The 16,752-nt window shown below is 48.0% G+C and overlaps 1 protein-coding gene across 5 annotated transcripts; it reads left to right on the top strand.

Annotated features, from left to right (window-relative positions):
* The first annotated feature begins 2,976 nt into the window (after positions 1-2,976).
* LIN37 (lin-37 DREAM MuvB core complex component) lies at positions 2,977-12,865 on the top strand. 5 transcript variants are annotated; one of them, XM_083455978.1, is made up of 10 exons: positions 2,977-3,063; positions 3,743-3,797; positions 4,030-4,105; positions 4,560-4,610; positions 6,054-6,083; positions 7,156-7,241; positions 8,108-8,274; positions 9,516-9,665; positions 11,272-11,345; positions 12,660-12,865. In XM_083455978.1, exons 1-10 carry the CDS (start codon positions 2,992-2,994, stop codon positions 12,739-12,741), a joined length of 843 nt encoding a protein of 280 aa, XP_083312104.1. In that variant the 5' UTR covers positions 2,977-2,991; the 3' UTR covers positions 12,742-12,865. The 5 variants fall into 5 exon arrangements, with proteins under 5 accessions (XP_083312104.1, XP_083312105.1, XP_083312107.1 ...); XM_083455981.1 differs by having other exon boundaries at positions 3,012-3,505; XM_083455982.1 differs by having other exon boundaries at positions 3,046-3,268.
* Positions 12,866-16,752: the final 3,887 nt, after the last annotated feature.

Raw genomic sequence — 16,752 nt, 5'->3', positions numbered from 1 at the left:
TAATTATTAAATGTTAGGAAACACTGTTCTAGCACTAATAATAATAATAAAAATAATAAAAATAAAAATTTTTATTTATATCCCTCCCTCCCCAGCCGAAGCCGGGCTCAGGGCGGCTAACAACAATCAAAATACAGCCGTCCAGCAATGATACCGAAAATGCAAGTGAGCATTTCTAACAAAAGACAGAGCAGGTATCTTGGAGATGTAAGTTCTTCGTAAAAGTGTCTACTGTGTTATAATGTGCTCCTACAAGTCCTCTGAGACAACAAATATATAGAGTGACGGCAGCAAAAGAAACTGCTAGAGAGCCCTGCTTAAATGGAACACTGGCATGTCCAAGGTAGGCTCTCCGAGTGCCAACCATTTCTTGCCCCATAAAAAATGTGCATCTCAGATTTGCTGTTTCATAGGGTGGTGTCGAGCAAGGGTGGGAGAAGAATGCCTGCTGCAATGAGTGACACTGAGTGTATTTCATGATGCTCAGCAACAAAGGATACTCCTTTCACACCTACATGGGAGCCCCTACAGCACTGTGAGCACCTGTAATTACCACTTGTTGGATCAGCAAAAATTCAAGCTGCAGACTAAGGTAGCAATCCAGAACTGGTCTCCTGCTGGGGGGCAAGATGCTGTTAAGCTTGCGCATAAGGTAGCACTCTTCACAAGGATGCACCACCAAGGGGGGAGTGTGGGAAGCAGTCGGGTGGCAGGGGGGAGTCCCCCTTGATGAACTTTCCTCAGAAAGTCCCACAGAGCCAAAACTGTCGGTTTTCTCTGCCAGGCAGCAGCTGTTAAAAAAAACACAGAAGAAGAAGAAGAAGAAGAAGAAGAAGAAGAAGAAGAGGAGGAGGAGTTTGGATTTGATATCCTGCTTTATCACTACCCTAAGGAGTCTCAAAACGGCTAACATTCTCCTTTCCCTTCCTCCCCCACAACAAACACTCTGTGAGGTGAGTGAGGCTGAGAGACTTCAGAGAAGTGTGACTGGCCCAAGGTCACCCAGCAACTGCATGTGGAGGAGCGGAGACACAAACCCGGTTCCCCAGATTACGAGTCCACCACTCTTAACCACTACACCACACTGGCTCTCCACCACACAGGAGGCCAAACTAAAGGGAGAAACTTGTCAGCAACCACAGGATGGGCATAATGTAAAGCTCTGGACTTTAGCTCACCACCATAAGCTGCATTTAACTAAATAAATAACCATAACACAATAGAACATAATAGAATATAACAAATACAGCATAAATCATGTTGCGAAACAATTGCAACCTATAAAACACTCTTAACAAAGCAAAACATTGCAATTAAAGCAAAAGTCCTATTATATGATTAACAAATCAAAACGGCATTTTTAATCTACAAAACAATGTTAACAACACCAGTGAAATTTATTCTTAATTATTTACAGCAAAGGGACGCGGGTGGCACTGTGGGTAAAAGCCTCAGCGCCTAGGGCTTGCCGATTGAAAGGTCGGCGGTTTGAATCCCCGCGCCAGGGTGTGCTCCCGTTGCTCGGTCCCAGCGCCTGCCAACCTAGCAGTTCGAAAGCACCTCTGGGTGCAAGTAGATAAATAGGGACCGCTTACTGGCGGGAAGGTAAACGCCATTTCCGTGTGCTGCGCACGCTGGCCACGTGACCCAGAAGTGTCTCTGGACAGCGCTGGCCCCGGCCTCTTAAGTGAGATGGGCGCACAACCCTAGAGTCTGTCAAGACTGGCCGTACGGGCAGGGGTACCTTTACCTTTATTTACAGCAAAACAAGACAATAGAACTGCAAATTTGCAAACCTGATTTATTTAAGCAGAAACAAGTTCCACTGAGTTCAATGAGAGTCACTACCCTAAGAATACAGTGGTACCTCGGGTTAAGTACTTAATTCGTTCCGGAGGTCCGTACTTAACCTGAAACTGTTCTTAACCTGAAGCACCACTTTAGCTAATGGGGCCTCCTGCTGCCGCCGCGCCGCCAGAGCACAATTTCTGTTCTCATCCTGAAGCAAAGTTCTTAACCTGAAGCACTATTTCTGGGTTAGCAGAGTCCGTAACCTGAAGCGTATGTAACCTGAAGCATATGTAACCCGAGGTACCACTGTACTTATTACTGTCATTTAGGATGCTTTGATTTTTAGGGAAATCATTAGCAGCAGGGCCCCCAATTAGGATCTATCCCAAATACAAAAGGGACCCAGGCAGGGTTCCCACCAGACCTGGTAAAGGTAAAGGTCCAGTCGCGGACGACTCTGGGGTTGCGGTGCTCATCTCGCTTTATTGGCCTAGGGTGCCGGCATACAGCGTCTGGGTCATGTGGCCAGCATGACTTAGCCGCTTCTGGCGAACCAGTTTACCTTCCTGCCAGAGCAGTACCTATTTATCTACTTGCTCTTTGATGTGCTTTTGAACTGCTAGGTTGGCAGGAGCTGGGACCAAGCAACGGGAGCACCCCGTTGAGGGGATTTGAACCGCCAGCCTTCTGATCGGCAAGCCCTGGGCTCTCGTTTAGACCACAGTGCCACCCGCGTCCCACCAGACCTGGAGCCAGCCCTATTTTCCCTCCCTTCCATCCCAGCAATCAAGAGGCTTTCCTGCGGTGGGATCAGATTCTCCATACAGTCAATTGTCGGCAACTACTACTACTAACACAGTAAGCAAAAATGCAAAATGTGAAAACTTTGCAGAGAGGCTTAGGAAGTTTGGTGGTTCAAGCCCACCCAGGGGCAACAGCTGCATTGCACCATCAATGTCCCTTCCAACTGGACTGTTCTACAAAAAGAGCAACCAAAAAAAAATAAACTAAGCACTGTTAAGCTCATAAATACACTCTTCTCCACCAGCCCCATGACTCCCAATCTTTCACTGTGTCCCGCTCCTTAAAATACGCACAGAATGCAGAGATCAGTTCAAAGGAAGGGAAGCGGGCAGCCCATTGGCCAAAGCTTGCCGCCCCCGCCCCGCCCCCGGCAAAAAGTCGCCTACAACTCCCAGCATGCAGCGGGCCAGAGGCGGTTTTTCTGCATTCGTGCGAACTGGCATCAGGGAAGGAGCGATTGGCAGAGAGGTGGCTTCTGCTGTTGCGGGTGTTTTGCTGCTTCTTCGCTTGGGGGTGTCCGGGATCGCGCGAGGGCGAGGCGAAGGGGAGCAAGGGCAGAAAGGCCAGCAGCAAAGCAAGCAGCAAAGTCCTTTGGTCCGGAGAATCGGGGACCGGCTTCTGCCCTCTCTCCTGGAGGCAACGCTGTCCAGCGCAAGAGAAGCAGCTCCGAAAGGTCAGCTGCAGCAGAACCGAAAGCCTTTCCGGCACCTTGGAGCCCGGGACGAGCCGGGCAGTGCAATGCTGCGCGTGTGTCTACTCGGGAGTAAGCCCCTCCGAGTTCAGTAGGGCTTGTTCCCGGGCAAGAGCGAACAGGACTGGCTGCCTGGCAAAAAAAAAAAAAAAAGATCCCAGAGATCCCGCTTCATCGATCACGTGAAGGGTCGGTAGAGAAAGAGGAAACTGCTGTAAGGTAAAAAAGGTAAAGCTGTTGTAAACACGGAGGCCAGAAATGTGTGCAGGAGGCGCAGTCTTGTGGCCCTTCTTTGCAAAATCCCATGATTGTTAAAGGTACCCTTTAAGGTATTTTCTGTTTGCCTCCTTAGTTCATACAATATATCTTCCTATTTTGAACATTCAATATCACTTGGCCGTAATGGCCAGAATCCTCTGTATCAAGTGAGACACAGGTTTATTTTTTCTCTTGCAGGGAACTGTGATTCTGGTAAACATGCTACACACGAAGGTGAAAACGGAAAAGCCAGGTAAGGGGGCTCTGAAAAAACTCTGCCACAAAAGTCAGGGGAAAGCAGCAGCGGCTGAAAGGGCAGTGCAGAAGTGACCTCATCATTGCAGCTCCACAGCACCCACTGGGCATGAGGTTGGGGACAGCTGCTATGGCGAGAGAAGAGATCCTATGTTGTACTGTAAAGTGGAGGGGGTGGGTAAATGCTTTCTGCCAGAATAATGATTTTCTCCCCTGCGGACCTTCCCCAGATCTAGAGACGGCCAATGCTCGAAACCGCCTTGATGCTGTGCTGCAATGCCTACTGGAGAAGTCTGAGGTTGATCGGTAAGTATTGCCAGGTTCTTTTGGGTTCAGGAGTCGGCAATGTGTATGCTTGCAATTTCTTATCTAGCCTCGCCTAGAAGGAAGAGGCCTTAGATTCCTTGTGGCATGCTTTGCAACTAGCTTCTTCTCCTGCAAGGAGTACAGTAGTACCTCGGGTTAAGTACTTAATTCGTTCCGGAGGTCCGTTCTTAACCTGAAGCACCACTTTAGCTAATGGGGCCTCCTGCTGCTGCCGCCGCGCCGCCGCTGCATGATTTCTGTTCTCATCCTGAAGCAAAGTTCTTAACCCGAGGTAATATTTCTGGGTTAGCGGAGTCTGTAACCTGAAGCGTATGTAACCCGAGTTACCACTGTAGTTGCTTCAAGAGGTGGGTCCTCAAGTGAGATGCCAGTTTTCCTCCCCGGACACGGCTGCTGATATCCTGTTCCCCCTTTTCCTGACTCATCTCCGCAGGGAGCAGATGGAAGAGGACTCTGGGAAGACTACCTCAGATGTACTCAGCAAGTAAGACACTCAAGCATTCCCAAGTTGCTTCTCTTGCCCTTGATTGCTGTCCCATGCCATAAAATTTTTTGGTGGGGAGGAGGCTGTTGCCAAGGGCCAGCTCCTAGATAGCTATAATAATATTGTAGCTATGTCTGCCAGCCAGTTAAAACTGGGGTGGGTGGAGGAGATTCCTGTATTGAAGTAGTTGACCTGCAAAACTAAAATTCTTTGATCCTGTGGTCCTGCCACTTTGGAACTAAGAATTGCCCTTCTAGACCGGGCCAAGGTCCATTTTGTCTAGTATCCTATTTCCTGGATCCCGGGCAGCAAACAACACCATTCCCTTTATTTCTGATGGTTGGGCTGAGGGTGCCAGAGTTGCCAGAATGGTACCACCCATGCACAAAAAGGTTAGACCTGGGAGAACTCTAGGTTTGCAGAAGTAAAATATATTTTAAAAACTGCTGTGGCAGTGCAGAATGGTAATGGCCGTACCTCATTGTTTATTCCCAGCAGTTTAGGGTTGGGTGGATGAGGCTGATATTGTAGCCCCACTTACCTGAGAGTAAGCCCCATTGAATTTAGTAAGTCCCCTATGACTGCACATACCTCCTGTGTTACACTGAATGTGAACAGGTGGGCAAGACTCTTGCCCAGGGGTATGTTGAAACAGAGTAAAGGAAAGATTTCTCCTTCCACCCCACCCCCCTTAGAGGCCCACCTCTGTTGAGAATCATGTGTTTAGACAGTTGGCTTTTGTTTCCCGCTTCTTCTCTGGGTTTCTTTCCTTTCTTTTCTCTCCAAAGTGTCTAGGACAGGGGTCAGCAACCTTTTTCAGCCATGGGCTGGTCCATCGTCCCTCAGACCATGTGGTGGGCCAGACTATATTTTGAATTAAAAATATGTACGAATTCCTATGCCCCACAAATAACCCAGAGATGCATTTCAAATAAAAGCACACATTCTACTCATGTAAAAACATGCTGATTCCCAGACCGTCTGCAGGCTGGATTGAGAAGGCGATTGGGCCGCATCCGGCCCCCGGGCCTTAGGTTGCCTACCCCTGGTCTAGGAGAATGGAAGGAACCTGTGAAAATGAGCCCCACAGCTTTGCGCTAAATATCCTAATATGTTAGGGATATAACAATTTGCAGAAAATAAACAAACCTAGCTACTAGGTTTTGTGTGTCTGTATTTGCAAAGAGGGCTAATAGAAAAGATCTTAATTTGTAAAGTTGCCGTGGGATATTTATTTTTATATAAGGGCTTTAAAAATGGTCCCGACTTCTACTGAAACTCATGGGAGAGGAGTGTTCTTGGGGGGCCCCAAACCCTAAGAATGGTTAATCCTCTCCTGGGACCAGCTATCCTGGGGAGTAGGTTTTCCCCCCCTTTTTCTTCTTGCTGGTGAAGCTATTGCATTCTGGGCAATTCCTAAATCCTCTTGCTTTGCGGTTTCAGGGACTCTTCTCCTACTGCCACAGGAAAGAGGTATGGTTCTTTACAGCGTCTTTCCCACCTGTTGATAACAATAGCATGGGAGATTTCAGATTTCACCATTCTTAGCTCAGCTGGTAGAACACGAGACTCTTAGTCTCAGGGTTGTGGGTTCGAGCCCCACATTGGGCAAAATATTCCTGCATTGCAGGTGGTTGGATTAGATGACCCTCGTGGTCCCTTCTTACAATTCTGCGAGTCTGTTATTCCACTGTACTCATTCACCGGAAGATGGCATTTAGAACTAGGCAGTGTGGATTGGCTGGTTGATGCTCCTGAGCTGGATTTCAAATAATAAAGTTAAGTAAGCCTATCACTCAAAATACACTTTCTGGAGGTTCTCTAGCACAGGTCTCTCATGCTTGAAACTATTGCTGCTGCAAACATCACACTGTTGGTTGTATCCTGTGTTAGTCCTACTCAGTAGATCCATTGCCATTAATGGACATGACTAACTTAGGTCCATTAAGTTCAGTGGATCCTACTCTGAGCGAAACTGAATTAGCCCTGTGTTACTTCATGGGCTCACACATTTTGGTTGGCTTTGTTGGCCAGCTGTTGCTTGTATTTGCCACCAACACCATCCACTGACATGCAGAGGGAACTTGAGGAAAGGTTGGGATCTTGTGCCTGAACACACACTGAGACTGAGAAGCAGTGCAGCTTCTTGCTGCTTCCAAGGTCAACAGGTGAGCCCTCTCCCTTCGTCCCTCCAGGTGTTGTTGAATGAACTACAGCTCCCAAAAAGCATGGCCAATGGCCTGGGATGATAAGATTCAGCAACACCTGGAGGGCCAAATATTCCGGCTTTTAAGGCTTGCGCTACGCAGCATTCCCATCAGATTTTGTGTTTTTATATTGTAATTTTATGCTGTCAACTGTGCAGTATACAAATTTAATAAATAATAGTAATAATAATAATAATCAGCCAGGGTTAGCGGCTTTTGGTTGCACAAGCGATGCTGTGGCTTGTCCCCAGGGCTTGGAAAATGCCTCCAGGCCTTTCTGACGCTTGTGCAGCGAGTCGGCTAGCTGCACAGTTTCTAAACTGTGGTGTTGCTCTCAGGCCGTCCAGCCGGTTCTCTCACCACCGCCGCAAGAAGAGGAAAGAGACGGATGATGGATTGACGGAGGGTGGACAGCAGAAACAGAGTGAGTAGAAACATTGGGCTGCTCCAGCAAGACTCCTCCGAAAGATGTGGTTGATCTCAGAGTTGGCCGAACCAAGATGTGGGTGGAGCCTATCCCCTCCTTGAAGCTGGCAATCCTTGAAGCCAGTGCAGACCAGCTTATCCGAGCAAATGGAGCACTGCCCCATCAACCTCATTCTGCCCTTAGCCATTCCCTGCCTCCTTCCTTACAACTGGTAAGGTCATGGCTTTGTGTGTCATTGGCTCTGGCTCCACCTATTGTTACCAACACTGGCAATAATAATAATAAATGGACATGTCTTTAAGTTAACATCTTACATTAAAAACCTGACAATACCAAATTATCGAAGGTTTCTCACCAAAGCCAGACTAAACGTCTTTCCTTCTGCAGTGTTGGATGGCAGGTTGAGAGGAGTTCCCTACCAGGACAGACTTTGCTCGTGTGCTCAAGACATTGATTCCATAAAACATATTTTGCTGCACTGTGCGAAATATGAGCAAGCCAGGGCTGAACTGATACTTCCCTTGCTGGTACCTTTCCCGGGAAAATCAGAGGCTCACTATGTCAGGTTCCTATTGGAAGACCGGACAAACACTAGAACATTAGCAGTGGCGAAGTTTTTAATCAGTGGTTGCAAGAACCAATGATCCCTATTTTGAAGTCTGAACAAAATGCTTGTTTAACCTGGAGGTAGGCTGTCTGAATTGTGCATTGCTTTGTAATGATTTGCTGGGTCTCTGGACCGTAATAAAGATTGATTGATAATAAATGGAGCCCTTAGTGGCTTCCATGTAACCCCAAGAACTGGATGGCATTTTTAAAGGGCTGCTTTGCAGAGCTGTGTCTTGCTGCCTTGTCCCCCGCAGACACCTATGTCATCAAGCTGTTTGACCGGAGCGTCGACCTGGCGCAGTTCTCCGAGAGCACCCCGCTGTACCCCATCTGTCGGGCCTGGATGAGGAACAGCCCCATGGTCCGGGAGCAGGAGCTATCTCCCAGCCCAAATCTGCCTGTCCTACTGGAGGACGAGGAGGTACTAAATAAGAGGCCCTCGCTTAGGAAAGGGTGCGGCAGGGCCAGTCCTCACATTGGGCAGAATGAGCCCTTTGCCACAGGTGGCAGACAAGGGGGAGGTAGCAGACTGGTATTCCTCCCCCCATCCGCTGCTGCCCATATTGGTTCAGTGTGGCAGGGCCTGGCAAAGGTGGCCCAGAGAACTCTTACAGCTTACTATTACCTCAAGGGATCTAGGCATGCCTGTGCTACTGCCACCGAATCCAACATCAAAAAATATTACCACAAAACTTCAGAGGGGAAGGGTTGGCTGTGGTCAGCCTGCACTGACATTGGGCAGAATTCTACCCGGCTGCCATGAAAACAAAGCTCACTCTTTTTGATTAATACTCTTTTGTGTGTACTGGCCAGGTTCAACATGTTAGGCCGCACCTTGGCTCAGCAAGACCACACAAATTTGCAGGCCTCACACAGCCGCTTTGCTTCTGAGTTTTAAATAACCAATAATTTGCTGCCACCTCACTCTGCCCAATGATGAGGCCAGCCCTGCAGTGTGGCATAGTGGTTAGAGGTTTGGGCTTGGCTCCTGGCTCAGAGATGGAAAGACGATAAAGTTCCAGCCAGAGAGGAATGGCTGATGAAGATGATGGGCCATGCCGAAATGGCAAAACTGACTGGGAAAAAATCAGAAACCAGGAAGAGAAGAATTTTAAGAAGGAATGGGGAAAATTAGAATGTACTTAAGAGAACACTGTAAACAACTAAAAACTTTGGCAGGATTTGAGTGATGCTTGTAATGTACGAGAAACTATGGGGAAATAGATTATTATTCTTTTAACAAATTAGAGAAAATAAGATAAGCACATGAAGGGGGAAAAAGATTGACAATGGTAACCATGGAAGGGCAGAGGGAAGTCAAGGGATTCAGAGGAGTCTAAATGAAGAGGTGAACAATGTGTTTGAATTTAAATTTGTTATGTAAAACTTAATAAAAATATTTTTTTTAAAAGAGGTTTGGACTTGGACCCAGGCTCAAATCCCTACTCAGCCCCCCACAGCACACAATCGTTGCCTAACCTACCTCCCAGATTACATTGTGATCAGGAAATTGGAACATTCCCATGTATACTGCCTTAAGTTGAACAATGGGTGGTGTATAAACATAGGAAATGAATGGGGGGACTTTTCGGCTTGGCAAGTCCACAGTTAAAGAGATAATGAACCTGTGCCTCTCTTCTTTCCCTGTGTTTTTGATCCTAGGGCACCGAAGGTCTGAATGGGAAGAGCCAGGATGTGTACAAGCTGCCGCCTCCTGCTCCCTGCCACACCAATGCCGCAGGGGAACCAGTAAACCTGCGTATCCCATCCCCGCTAGAGCCTGAAGACAAGGCGAAAGTAGCTGCTGACACGGTCAGAGCACCCTAAAGCAGGGAGGTGGGGGAGAAAGGGAGTTGGGAGCACTGCTGATTTGAAGCAATTTATATTCAGGGACGCGGGTGGCGCTGTGGGTTAAACCACAGAGCCTAGGACTTGCCAATCAGACGGGGTGAGCTCCCAATGCTCGGTCCTTGCTCCTGCCAACCTAGCAGTTCGAAAGCACATCAAAGTACAAGTAGATAAATAGGTACTGCTCCATCAGGAAGGTAAACGGCATTTCCATGTGCTGCTCTGGTTCGCCAGAAGCGGCATAGTCATACTGGCCACATGACCCGGAAGCTGTACGCCGGCTCCCTCGGCCAATAAAGCGAGATGAGCGTCGCAACCCCAGAGTCGGCACAACTGGACCTAATGGTCAGGGGTCCCTTTACCTATATTTATATTCAGTGCTTTTTTCTGGGGGGACGCAGAGGGACGCATACCCCTAAACATTTTGTGAATCTAAGTTTGGCCTCTTTGACGGGCAGTATTTCAATATGAGTAGGAGAATGAGAGTACCCCTAAACATTTTTTTTAGGGGGGAAAGCACTGTTCATATTTATATCTTGCTCTTCCTCCTGCAGGAGCCAAGAACAGCAAACACATCCACAATAAAACAGTTTAAAAACATTCTAAAAACATTTGAAGGATCCAGGGAACTGTAGTGCTGAGAGCTGTCAGGAAACCCCATTCCACTCACAGAGCTGCAATTTCTAGGAAGAGGGTCTGACTGTGAAACCACTATGTGAATTGTAGCTTTGGGAGGGGGGTCTCCTGACACCTCCCAGCATTAAATCCCAGTTCCCAGGACTCTTTTGGGGGAAGTCGTGACTGTTTAAAGTGGCGTGATACTGCTTTAAATGAATTGTGCAGATGGGGGCCTCAGCTTCACCTGCTGCAGAGTTAAAATCCTTGGCCAGGCTAGCCAGCCACGAACTGCAATTCACCACAGTGTTCCCTCAGTTTCTGGAATACCTGGGGAAATTTGTAAGAGCTTGCAGTTTGTTCTAAGCAATATTGAGTGCTGTTGGGTTTTATTTTTGAGGCTGGGGCCTGAACTCTTCTTTCTCCTTATCATTGCACTAGTATGACCTCTCAAAGTTGCACCTTTTTTACACGTGTGTAGATAGAGTTGTCAACTGAGGGTGGCATTTTATCTGAAATGGACGGCAGCCAATAAACATATAGGAAGCCTTATACCAACCGAAACATTGATCTCTGAAGCTTAGTATTGTCTGCTACTGGTAGCAGCTGCACTCGCGTAAATACACAAATTTTACATGTACAAATATTGAATGTATAGGCCATTTTAAACATTTCACTTCTTTTAACAAGTAAAGATAATTATTTAAAGTCAACGGACTCTCAGCATGTTGACTGTGATTTCCGCAAAAAAATATATCTCTGCATTTTCATTTTCTTCAGCTAAGGGGGTTACTGCATCTTCATTTCATTTGCTTCTTGGCCTTTGGATAGCTTTTGAGTTGATTGGGTTATTCTGCTTGCCAGGCCGCTGTGTCAGCCCTGCAGGGCTTTAGGCCAAGCAGAGTGCTGACGAAATCCCTTCTCTCTCTCTCTCCCACTCTCCCCCCAACTCCAGGCTTCTGATGCCGTACCATCAATGTCCTCCCTTATCTACAAGAACATGGAGCGGTGGAAGAAGATCAGGCAGAGGTAGGATGCTGGGCTCTAGAAGCAAGGAGGAGGAGGGCATGAGGCAGAGAACCTTTTGCAGAGGAGGCCATTAAGGCAAACTGGGGCACTGCCCCGCAAACAGTGCCAGATTCATTTATGACCAGTGTCCTTCATTTATGACCAGTGTTTAGCACCCTTCCTTGGTAGATCTCAGGGTGGTTCCCAGCATAAAAATACTAGATAAAAACGCAAAATACATAATAAAAACAGGAATGAAATACAGTCATACCTCATGTTATGTTTGCTTCATGTTACGTTTTTTCAGGTTGTGTTCCGCAGCAACCCAGAAGTACCGGAAAGGGTTACTTCCGGGTTTCGCCGCATGCACAGAAGCACTAAATCACGCTTCACGCATGTGCACAAGCATCAAAGTGCGCCACGCGCCACACTCCTGCGCAGATACGGTGCTTCAAGTTGCAGGCTTTTCATGTTGCAAACGGGCCTCCAGAACGGATTCCGTTCGCAATCAGAAGTACTACTGTAAACCCATAAATGCCCCTCCCCAGCACTCCCACAAACACATTTTCAGTGATATAGGATGTTAGCCAAAGGCCTGGCTGAAAAGGAATGTTTTTGCCTGGCACCTAAAGGTGTATAATGAAGGTGCCAGGCAATTTAGGGTGGTGCAAGCTGGTCTCCCACACAGGGCACCAAGCTGAAGGGATGCCAAATAACAACACCACCACCTACATACAGGTATATAAAAAATCAACTGTACCAAAATGAATTATTGTGAAAATAAGAAGGGGGGGATTTTGTCCTCCCTCAGGGCACCATATTACCAAAGCCACTGCCACCAACTTCAGTCTGCCCTCAGCCCAGCCCCTTACCTGCCTCCCTCCTTACCTGTGGCCAGTCAAGGGAGTGGCCCTGGCTTCCTCTCCTTTGATTCCAGAAGAGCTTTCCAAACTGTGTGTTGCAACACACTAGTGTGTAGGCGTGCTTGTGTGAACGCTCTTATAAGGGGTTACTTTAACCTCCGGCTTACTAGTAAAACCGAATTACCGACGCATGTCTAAAAAATGTGTTGCTGACATGAGAAGTTTGGGAAGCTCTGCCATAGAGCTTAGCAGGGAGGAAATCAGAGACGAAACTAGAACTAGGTAGCTCCGCCCACCATAAGACTCTAGCGCCACCTACCATTGGTCTCCCCGCCTTACACCCTACCAGCCTCAAGGGGCACCAGCGACCGCTGTTTGTGGGGATCATGGGAAACAACTGATCTGAGAGAGCCATGGGTACAAAGAGATGTACGGGGCTGTGTGCCTAACTTGTGGCCTCCGCTATTCACAGGTGGAAAGAGGGATCGCACAAGAACCAGCTGCGATACTCGGAGAGCATGAAGATTCTGAAGGAGATGTACGAGCGGCAGTGAGGGACACACCTGACCATAGCCAACAACCTTTTGTAAATCTCCCCTTCCCTGGAGTCCTTTGCCTTGGCATTAACTGGCTTCAGTTTTATGGAACAATAAACACAGTATTTGGAATAGGTCCACATATATGTGTGTATATATCCGTTCCTTGGAGCTGAGGAGGACCCACACAGGTAAACCAGGATGCTATGAATTGTCTAGAGGTGTTGATAATCTGTGTGAGGTTGGGCAGCTTCTTCAGGCCCTAGATTTGATTCCTTTGTCCCCTTGGCTCCCCCACCCCCAGGCTGCCCAATGAATCCTCTTGAGGCAGAAAATAATATAAAGAGTTTTCTGCCTCAGCAAGGATCTTCCTTAGCCCTAGCACTTACCTGCACCCTCTGTTCTTCTGACTTGCACTTTGAGCTTATCCTCTTGGCCATGGGTAGGCAAACTAAGGCCCGGGGGCTGGATGCGGCCCAATTGCCTTCTCAATCTGACCCGTGGACAGTCCGGGAATCAGTGTGTTTATACATGAGTAGAATGTGCCCTTTTATTTAAAATGCATCCTTGGGTTATTTGTGGGGCCTGCCTGGAGTTTTTACATGAGTAGAACGTGTGCTTTTATTTAAAATGCATCTCTGGGTTATTTGTGGGGAATAGGAATTTGTTCATTTTTTTCCTTCAAAATATAGTCCGGCCCCCCCACAAGGTCTGAGGGACAGTGGACTGGCCCCCTGCTGAAAAAGTTTGCTGACCCCTGCTCCTGGCTTTTCCTGAGTACTGGCTTCGTCCTATACCCCCTGGTTCACCTATAGGCGTGGTTGTGAGGGGAAAGAAGAGTTTCTTGGAGAAAAGTTGGGCTTTTTGTTGTTTAGTCGTTTAGTCATGTCTGACTCTTCGTGACCCCAGAGCACGCCAGGCACTCCTGTCTTCCACTGCCTCCCACAGTTTGGTCAAACTCATGCTGGTAGCTTTGAGAACACTGTCCAACCATCTTGTCCTCTGTCGTCCCCTTCTCCTTGTGCCCTCCATCTTTCCCAACACCAGGGTCTGAAAACTCCATGGACAAAGACAACAGGCATATAAAAGGTGGGCTAGAGACCTAATAATTCTGAAAAGGAGGATGGTGAGAACAAAGTCCAGCTAAATCGCCTCCTGAGTTTCATTTCATGGACCTGGTGAGGAGAGAGGAATGGCCCTGCACAGCTGCCACACCAGGACTTGGCAGCTCATGCCCTTTTTCTCAGCGATAGCAGGCTGGCAGCAAAAATCCGCTCGGCGGGTCGCCAGAGGCTTGATAGGCAGAGCAACATTTGGGCCCGGTGAGTCAGTGGAGTGTGACACAGCCGGAGATCTCCAGAGTGGCTTTTTATGGGCTGGATTCGGAGAACACCCGTTGGTGCGAAGGACTGTGATGCAGTGGAAGAACACCTGCTTTGAGTGCAGGTTCAATACCCAGGTTCAACCCCTGGCGTGTCCTTGTAGGGCTGGGAGAAAATAATGCCTGAAATCTTGGACAGCCTCTGCCAGCCAGCGTGGAGAGCTAGGGGTCTGGCTCATAAGAAGGACCTTGCTGGATGGGGCTCGGGGCTCACCCAGCCTAGCAGCCTGTTCCTTATAGCAGCTGACCAGATGCCAAAGCCGGCAAGCAGGACCCAGGTGCAGGAGCACTCTCCCCTTCACCGCATCTTCCTGTGTTGCTGTGATGTTTGGTGGAGAGGGGTGTAGCTCAGTGGTCGGGCACGTTTTATTAAAATTATTTCCTGCCCTTCACCAGCAGGTCTCCAGAGCACATGTATGCAAATGGCCTCCCCAGCATCTCCAGGTAGGAGTGGGAAAGACGCCTCACTGAAGCACCAGAGAGCTGCTGCCGGTCAGTGCAAGCGATGCTGAGCTAGACTGAGCAGCGGTCCGCCTTGACCTTCAGGGACTTGGCTTACTCCCTGCCCCCTTTGGCAGTAGATAAGCAGAACAAAGAAAAGGAGTCTCTTACCATTTGCAGATATTAATGATCACAGCGAGAGAACAAAGAATCCATTCCTAGGAATGAAGGTGCTCCCAATTAAGGGTTCCACCCGCTTCCCCGCTAGTCACCCATGTCAGTTCCTCGTCTTGCAACCTGATCTTGCAACCACTGTGCTGCCACCTTCTCTGCTCTCCTTGACCTTGGGCTGAGTGGATGGACGTTTTCCAGTGAGAGAGAGTCTGTTAACTCTCTCCCAGTTCTTCTAGCTGTTCACCACCCAGTTCTTCCCAACTTCTGTCTTCTGAACTATGTCCCTCTGCAAACCACTGTTCCAAATCTATACTGTCCCACTGCTCCTGGGAAGATTGAGGATCCTGATCCTCAGCACGGTCCCTGACAGCTGCTTCCTATGCAGAACTATTGTTGCCTCTCTCCTTCACTGGTCAGCTCTTTTGGAAGGACTTCATACCACACCAAAGCCTTGCTCTGCTAGCTAGTATTGTCTACTACAGTTGACTCTCAACTTATGTTCCAGGGATAGAGCACAAAGCCAAAATCACGCATAGACAAAGCACTTTGGGTGCAATGGCAGGTGGGATTGACAATGTATTTACCCCCCCCCCCAGATGCCCGCACCCTTATTTTTAAAAAAAATTATTGCCAAGTGCATAAAGCTGAATGCGCGCAAGTTAAATGGGTGCAAGTTGCAACTCTCCTGCAAATCAGGCATGCACAAACTATCCAAACTGTTGGGTCAATTTCATTTTTCACTAGAACCTCGAGATCTGCCAACCAGAACCAGGTGCAAACAACATACAGTCAGGATTAAAGAACAAGGCTCACATCTTTCGCCTAGGAATTTGTCTCCAGAACTAAACTGAGCTCACACTCCTTTCGCACTCAAACCCACAGCTGTCTTCGTTTCATCCACTTAACTGAAGTGGGGAAAGACATACTGGGTTGCATCCACTATTAAGCAGTGTAGCCTCATAGACATGAATGGACATCACTAACTTAGGTCCATTAATGCCATAGGAACATGGGAATCCGCCTTAAACAGCAATCAGTGGTCCATTCTAGCTCAGTGGCTCCCTGACTGGCAGTAACTCTCCAGGGTTTCAATTGGAGGGTATGTGCTTCTGGCCCCACCCACCACTGTCATGTGACCTCTGGGAAGTTGCCCAGAAGAGAATACAATAGGGTTGCCATATTTCAAAAAGAAAAAATCCGGACACAAAAGTCATTGAGCTATTTTCGCAAGATCTCAACAAGAAAAAGAAGTTTCAAAGCTATTTTTAAGGAAATTTGCCGAAATCTACACTTCCGACATGGGTTTGCCGTATGTCCGGATTTCCCCGGATGTTTAAGCAATTTCTGCCTGGACACTGTTTCTGACAGCCGAATCCCGCAATGTCTGGAAAATTCTGGAAAATATAGCCCTCAGGCAGGTGGGGAACTTATCCCTATTCTTGAATGTGACGAAGCTGAAACCAGCTCCCTCACACACACACACATAGATATATATATAGACTATTAGACAATTGTGTATCCTACCCTTACTCCAAGCAGCTGGGGACAGCTTACATGGGGTTCTCAGTTTACCTCTGAAGTTAGGCTGCCAGCCAACAGGCTCCATGACTGAGCAAATATTTCCCCTGGCGTTTTCCCACGTCCAAAGCCAACGCACTCTTGAGATGCACCACCGTGGATCTTTCTGTCTTTGCCTTGCTGAGAAGAGTCACGAGAACTGCTGTGTCATAGCAGCGAAGGTGACCAGGATACGAGGGGAAGAACTTAAGTTATAAGATTACACGTTGGGGACAGTCCAATGCCTTGTAGCTAGTGCATCAACATCATCATCATATTACATTGGCACCTCAGGTTAAGTACTTAATTTGTTCTGGAGGTCTGTTCTTAACCTGAAACTGTTCTTAAGCTGAAGCACCACTTTAGCTAATGGGGCCTCCTGCTGCCGCCGCGCTGCCAGAGCACAATTTCTGTTCTCATCCTGAAGCAAAGTTCTTAACCTGAAGCACTATTTCTGGGTTAGCGGAGTCTGTAAC

This window comes from Podarcis tiliguerta, assembly GCF_965153285.1.
Source record: "Podarcis tiliguerta genome assembly, chromosome: 8".
Lineage (NCBI taxonomy): Eukaryota > Metazoa > Chordata > Lepidosauria > Squamata > Lacertidae > Podarcis > Podarcis tiliguerta.
Note: the sequence above shows the minus strand (reverse complement) of the source record. Positions and strands in the feature narration are given on the sequence as shown.